This window comes from Electrona antarctica (assembly GCF_951216825.1).
Source record: "Electrona antarctica genome assembly, chromosome: 2".
Lineage (NCBI taxonomy): Eukaryota > Metazoa > Chordata > Actinopteri > Myctophiformes > Myctophidae > Electrona > Electrona antarctica.
The window spans coordinates 19,486,519-19,494,002 of NC_136807.1; the positions used below are offsets into that span (position 1 = coordinate 19,486,519).

Consider the following 7,484-nt stretch of genomic DNA (forward strand, 5'->3'; position numbering starts at 1 on the left):
TGGACAGTGCTCGAAGCTTTAGAGATACAGCGCTTTGAAAATCCTGTTATAATGGAGGCTCAATGGAGCTGGATTTAAAAATCCCATAGCTGGTGGGGACGGAGGCTCTCCATAGTAACCGGAGCAATGCTAAAAGGTAAATTGACGGTCGCCGCTTTCATATATGGAGTATACGGTTGTCTACGAACATGTACGTAGTTAGCACCTTTAGTACCTTTAGCTTTAGTGATGATTATAAACGTAGATGGCAGAGAAAAAGTTAATATTTGTTTCATATACATTTGTATTACGGGGGCGTGGTACAGTGCGGGGAGGGGGTGGAGTCGAGCATGCATATCATTATTTTCTGAAAACGCCACAGAAAGCTGACCGCCTCAAAAATGCAACTTCTGAAAACAAAATGTAAAACTACCTGTTGCAAGTATAAAAAGAATACAGATTTCGCAACTTCATGGCCCTAAATCATTTACCCCTAAATATTATAGGTCGTTTACAAACAAGCCGTCAGAGATTAGAATCCAGGGTCTACTTTTCTCCTGCCGTGCTAGGCTCGGAGCACCTGGAGGCTGGAGCACAACCTACTACGAGTGTGTCGCTGTTGTTTCAGCGAGACTCCATTTTCCTTAAAAAAACTGCTAGACAAGCGAGAGAGACGCACGTGCGTGTGTGTGCGAGAGAGCGAGCGAGAGAGAGCGAGCGAGAGAGAGAGAGAGAGAGAGAGAGAGAGAGAGGGAGGAATGAGCGTGTGTGTGTGTGTGTGTGTGTGTGTGTGTGTGTGTGTGTGTGTGTGTGTGTGTGTGTGTGTGTGTGTGTGTGTGTGCGTGCGAGAGAGAGATGGAGAGAGAGGGGACGAGTGTGGGTGGGTGTGTCTGGGTGTGTCTTGCTTGTTGTTGAAGAAGAGAAAAACGAGCCCTCTCAGTCCAAAAATGCAGTCCAAAGTCCATTCAAGGTACGTTTATTGCATTGTGCAGCACGGACAGACAAGCAAAACACGGACGCGTTTCGGCGTCAAGCCTTCCTCAGCGTGTATCTCTCTCATATACACGCTGAGGAAGGCTTGACGCCGAAACGCGTCCGTGTTTTGCTTGTTGTACTACCAGAGCTCCGGTCCGTTGTTTCTTGAACGGATCAACCCAACAGTCATAGCCGACGAGTGTGTCTCACAGCATGGCCGGAGAAAATGAGTCCCTGGATACTATCTCTGACTGCTTGTTTGTAAAACGACTTATACGTTTTAGCTAGTGTAAATATGCCATGAAGTTGCGGAATCTGTATTATTTTTATACCTGCAACAGCTAGATTTACATTTTGTTTTCAGAAGTCGCATTTTCGAGGCGGACAGATTTCTGTTATATTCAGAAATGAATATGCATGCTCGACTCCGCCCCCTCCCCGCACAGCAACGGATAACCACGCCCTACATTTCATGTTTCTTTTCATTTCTCAATTCTGATCAAATAAATGACTTGGGTTAAGGGAGGGGATGATATTGTGATGTCACTATATCACTGTTTGTTTCGTTGCCACGTTTGACTGTCAAGGTTTCAGCCTCTAGGAGGAAACCCTAAATACAAAGACATCATTGCACATAACAACCACACCAAGGGGTCTAATGAAGTACCTCATAAAGAAAATACAAAAATCACGGCACTCATCTTTAAAAACAGCCTGTGCAGTCAGCGGATTGAGCAGAACATGCACGCCGTTTGCTCTGCAGCTGCTAGGTTTTTTTTAACCCATTTAGACCTGAGTTAAACACATTCACTTAGAATATATATTCAAAGATTTGCGCCACATTTTTAAGATTTTTCAAAAATAGTAGACCTACAAGCTCGTTGCACGCCACTCGGTGGCGCGCTATGAGCTGGTAGATCTGCTATTTTTCAATAGCTAAATTATAACATAATGTTTAAAACACCAAAAGGGGTTCCCGCCCAAAATGGGCACACAAATTCTTGTTTCTTGTCTCTACTGCACCTCTACCTACCTACCTACCTACCTACCTACCTACCTACCTACCTACCTACCTACCTACCTACCCACCCACCCACCTACCTACCTACCTACCCACCTACCTACCCACCCACCCACCTACCTACCTACCTACCCACCTACCTACCCACCTACCCACCTACCCACCTACCTACCCACCTACCTACCTACCTACCTACCTACCCACCCACCTACCCACCTACCCACCTACCTACCTACCCACCCATCTCTTGCTACGCATAGAGTGACAGCACACCAGAGTTAAGCCTAATTTATACTTTGTCTCACAATGCTGTGAGACATATGAATTAGGCTTTAGGTGGCTGATCCAAGGGAGGTAGCTCAGCGACATCACACTGCTCCAGTTTACCGGTCATACACAGCTGTGACGGCAACACAGGACCACTGTGTATGCCTTTTAAAAGGCATTGATGCGAAATCAGCCTCATGCTGAGCAATGCTGACGGTACAGGTGCGATTGTCCTTTGCGTGTATTCAAGAAAAATTGAATGTTTGTGCCTTTGTCGCAAATGTCTACATTCATTGTCATCGAATATGGACAGATAAACACAGTACTCTCCCTCTCTTTGTCCTCCGTCTCTCTTTTTCTTTCACGTCCCTTGACTGCCACGCCTCCCGTTTTGTGCTCCAGGAATAATTGTGACATTGTGTTGCACTGCAAAAACATATTTCTGCTGAATAAAAAGAAACTTGGCAGACTAGGGACTCGGCAACCACAGGAAAGCCAGCTCCTCTCCATGACCTCCTTGCATAAAACGGCAAGCCTGATTTCCTTTTCTGCCTGTGGCGATGGAGAGGGCCTGGTGTCACACACACACACACACACACGATGGAGAGGGCCTGGTGTCTTCTCCATCTCGCTTTGTCCAAGAGAATCAAACAAACATTGTTCTCTCCGTTTTGATCATGCGTTGCTCCCTGCAGGCCATACAAGGTCAAATAACCACACACACACACACACACACACACACACACACACACACACACACACACACACACACACACACACACACACACACACACACACACACACACACACACACACACACACACACACACACACACACACACACACACACACACACACACACACACACACACACACACGCACACGCACAGGCACACGCACACACAACAGCCCCCCTATATAACACTTCTTTGCAGTGCCACTGGGAAATAGAAACTAACTATCAGCATAACACGACCACCATCACATGTGCTCAGAGTCTTAGCAACTTCTCATTTATCATGTCATAAGTAACCTATGATCAGCTACCTGATTCGGTATTGCAGCATTATAGTGTAGCTTCAGCATAGCCTCTGATAACTGTATGCAGCATCCCATTCACATTAAACACACTTAAGTGTCTCCCTAAGTCACGTCTACATAGTAAAATTCTCAGTGTTACTTTATCCATTTGTAACTCCTCGAATGTACAAAGAGTTGATTAAGACTGAGGATCTCTGAACTGTAATACAAAGACCTGAACTGAAGCAATTGATGCTAACAGATGAAAAGCATTTTTCTTCTAACATCACATAGCTGTAGGCCTGCGGGTTCCCCCCGGGCAGCAAGAGAAGAATACTCACTCCACGTAGTAGACGCCGTACTGGGGGTCCTCAATCTTCTCCCAGCCGTAGGGCAGCTCTGCAGAGACAGCAGACAGGGAAGAGGCACATGCAAAATTACAATGGCCGCTGGAGAAACGCTACGAAGACACCCGCCCCACCCGCACCAGGGCACGTTGTGTATGCGCAACACATACACCAATATTACAGCGTAGTACAGGAACTGCAGAGGCCTGCTGTTATTCACGGCAGTGTGTTTAGGGGCTTAACACAAGCTATGGAGGATGAAAGAGAAGGGTGGGGTGAGATGCTGGGGTTCTTATAGCCTCCCTGGAAAATAATAGGCTATCCTCCGTGGGGAGTGTGTGTGTGTGTGTGTGTGTGTGTGTGTGTGTGTGTGTGTGTGTGTGTGTGTGTGTGTGTGTGTGTGTGTGTGTGTGTGTGTGTGTGCGCGCGTGCGTGCGTGTATGTCTGTGTGGGATCTCAGGCATTTGCTGTTGTGTGACGATCACACACGGTGCAGAGGGGATCTTTCCGCGAGATGGGGCCTGCAGAATTGCCTTTTCTGAGATGCTGTGGTGATGAGCTCTCGGCATGTGTCCCAGAAGCTATTAGGGGGAGGAGGTGGGGGCCAGGCTGCGAGAGGTTTGCGCTGTGTCACTGGCACTGCTGTGACCGGACCTGTTCAGCTGTTTAATGGCTGTCTGCTAGTGAGCACTTCCTCCAGAGAGTCAGGCGGAACACTCAGGCACAAACACACACGCTCCACTACACAGTGGGCAGAGTGTCTACTCTGTACGAGTGGCAGGGTCTGAGTGGAGAGCCTCAGGGCATAGTTTGGGCTTTGAATATTACTGAGTGAGGACAGATGATTCTTTTTTTACTTGTCCAAGTACTGTAACTGTGAATACACACCTAATACTACATGCAACTATAGGACAATTATTATCAAGCTTGATTACACTTTAATATACAATATTTTTACAATTAAATAGTACCTTTAACACAATTAAATTAAAAGTTATTTGGAAACAACCTCCTCCTCGTCTGTCTTCCCTAAAGGTTGTTGACTGGCTGGTTGGTTCTTAATTTCACTGTTCGTCAATCTACCAGGACATTTTGATAATAATTTAGCGAATTCAGAAACGAGCAAATGTTTTAGATGAATTTTAGATTTATTATTGTTAGGAACAATTCAAAAGTTAGGGGAAAGCTATCACCTTAAATACCAGCAGTACATTATCCATGTCAACTATCCTTTAGTCTTGTGTAGCCAGATAAATGCATGTCATTGTCTCACCTCCATCATCGCATTTCTCAGGGGGTTTGGCCTTCTTGGCAAGGCGGGGATCCAGCCAGGTGGTGGTCTTGGAGTTGTGACTGTGGAGCAAAAGGCACACTTGACTTTAGCAGAGAAAAGAAACAAACCACTTAGCGCAAGCTAAGGTGATAGCTTTAGCCAGCTCAGTGTTGGCTCCAGGAACACTCAACTGCTGTGCCCAGTGAAGCTCTTTGAAAACACAAACCCTTACCTTTAGGGATCAAATGGCTTCTCTTGCGGAAGCCTTTGAAATTCTTAACAAAGCTCTTAAGGCCAGAGAGGTAGACGACAGAAAGAGAATCAGAGAAACAAGGGAAAGATGAGGAAGGCATGGGTGGGGAGTGAGAACAAGAACACGAGAACGTGAGGGCAAAATGGAGAGAGGGAAGGAGACAAGAGAGTGAGATAGATAAAGTGAGACATAGCGAAATACAGCAGGGGTCAGTGGAAAGGTTGGGGAGTTCAAGAAGGGGTGTGGGAGATACAGTAGAAATAAACAGAGAGAGTGGGGATTAGACAGTGAGAGAAAAAGTGAAGGAAAAACACTAAGAGAAAGCTGTGGCTGGCTGGATTCATAAAGAGCAAAGTGCACGAGAGAGAGTGAGAGAGAGTGAGAGAGAGAGAGAGAGAGAGAGAGAGAGAGAGAGGGAGCGTAAGATTCATTTATCCAATTGCTTCTCCTGTTGAGCCTCCAGAATGAGCTATTGATTTAGTCGAGGTGCAGCACCTGGCACTGTCAACAGCTGAACACCACTGCCTGCTTGACACACTAACAGGCCAGGTAAACAACCAAGAGATGCTTCTTTTAGCACCAGCCAACAAAACCGACGACCCCAAAGGAAACAAAAACAAACAAACAAAAAAAAAACCCACACAAAATGTACTTTAAATGCAAACCAGGAATATTGACGCTTGCTTAAAGAAACTCTTGTCCTCGGGGGCAAACAACAAAATAGCCTGTACATTTTCCACTGGCTGACACCTAACTTGTTGCAGTACAGGGGAACGCACCGGGTGGGGAGTGCAGGTCTAACTTGTTGCAGTACAGGGGAACGCACCGGGTGGGGAGTGCAGGTCTAACTTGTTGCAGTACAGGGGAACGCACCGGGTGGGGAGTGCAGGTCTAACTTGTTGCAGTACAGGGGAACGCACCGGGTGGGGAGTGCAGGTCTAACTTGTTGCAGTACAGGGGAACGCACCGGGTGGGGAGTGCAGGTCTTTACAGTACAGGGGAACGCACCGGGTGGGGAGTGTTGCAGTACAGGGGAACGCACCGGGTGGGGAGTGTTGCAGTACAGGGGAACGCACCGGGTGGGGAGTGCAGGGGAACGCACCGGGTGGGGAGTGCAGGGGAACGCACCGGGTGGGGAGTGCAGGGGAACGCACCGGGTGGGGAGTGCAGGTCTTTACAGGTCAGTACAGGGGAACGCACCGGGTGGGGAGTGCAGGTCTTTACAGGTCAGTACAGGGGAACGCACCGGGTGGGGAGTGCAGGTCTTTACAGGTCAGTACAGGGGAACGCACCGGGTGGGGAGTGCAGGTCTTTACAGGTCAGTACAGGGGAACGCACCGGGTGGGGAGTGTTGCAGTACAGGGGAACGCACCGGGTGGGGAGTGCAGGTCTTTACAGGTCAGTACAGGGGAACGCACCGGGTGGGGAGTGCAGGTCTTTACAGGTCAGTACAGGGGAACGCACCGGGTGGGGAGTGCAGGTCTTTACAGGTCAGTACAGGGGAACGCACCGGGTGGGGAGTGTTGCAGTACAGGGGAACGCACCGGGTGGGGAGTGCAGGTCTTTACAGGTCAGTACAGGGGAACGCACCGGGTGGGGAGTGCAGGTCTTTACAGGTCAGTACAGGGGAACGCACCGGGTGGGGAGTGCAGGTCTTTACAGGTCAGTACAGGGGAACGCACCGGGTGGGGAGTGCAGGTCTTTACAGGTCAGTACAGGGGAACGCACCGGGTGGGGAGTGTTGCAGTACAGGGGAACGCACCGGGTGGGGAGTGCAGGTCTTTACAGGTCAGTACAGGGGAACGCACCGGGTGGGGAGTGCAGGTCTTTACAGGTCAGTACAGGGGAACGCACCGGGTGGGGAGTGTTGCAGTACAGGGGAACGCACCGGGTGGGGAGTGCAGGTCTTTACAGGTCAGTACAGGGGAACGCACCGGGTGGGGAGTGCAGGTCTTTACAGGTCAGTACAGGGGAACGCACCGGGTGGGGAGTGCAGGTCTTTACAGGTCAGTACAGGGGAACGCACCGGGTGGGGAGTGTTGCAGTACAGGGGAACACACAGGGTGGGGAGTGTTGCAGTACAGGGGAACGCACCGGGTGGGGAGTGTTGCAGTACAGGGGAACGCACCGGGTGGGGAGTGTTGCAGTACAGGGGAACGCACCGGGTGGGGAGTGTTGCAGTACAGGGGAACGCACCGGGTGGGGAGTGTTGCAGTACAGGGGAACACACAGGGTGGGGAGTGTTGCAGTACAGGGGAACACACAGGGTGGGGAGTGTTGCAGTACAGGGGAACGCACCGGGTGGGGAGTGCAGGTCTTTCAACATAACACTGCTGTCGGGCAGAAACC

General features: G+C 49.5%; 1 protein-coding gene across 2 annotated transcripts in view; it reads right to left on the bottom strand.

The window, feature by feature from the left end:
• Window positions 1–7,484, bottom strand: part of magi3a (membrane associated guanylate kinase, WW and PDZ domain containing 3a) — a 169,509-nt gene that overhangs the window by 38,026 nt on the left and 123,999 nt on the right. For both annotated transcript variants that reach the window (XM_079529706.1, XM_079529707.1), the window contains 2 exons: window positions 4,883–4,962; window positions 3,604–3,661 (listed from right to left, as the gene is read on the bottom strand). In XM_079529706.1, the coding sequence (XP_079385832.1) occupies window positions 3,604–3,661; window positions 4,883–4,962 (138 nt within the window). The remainder of the gene's footprint in view (window positions 1–3,603; window positions 3,662–4,882; window positions 4,963–7,484) is intronic.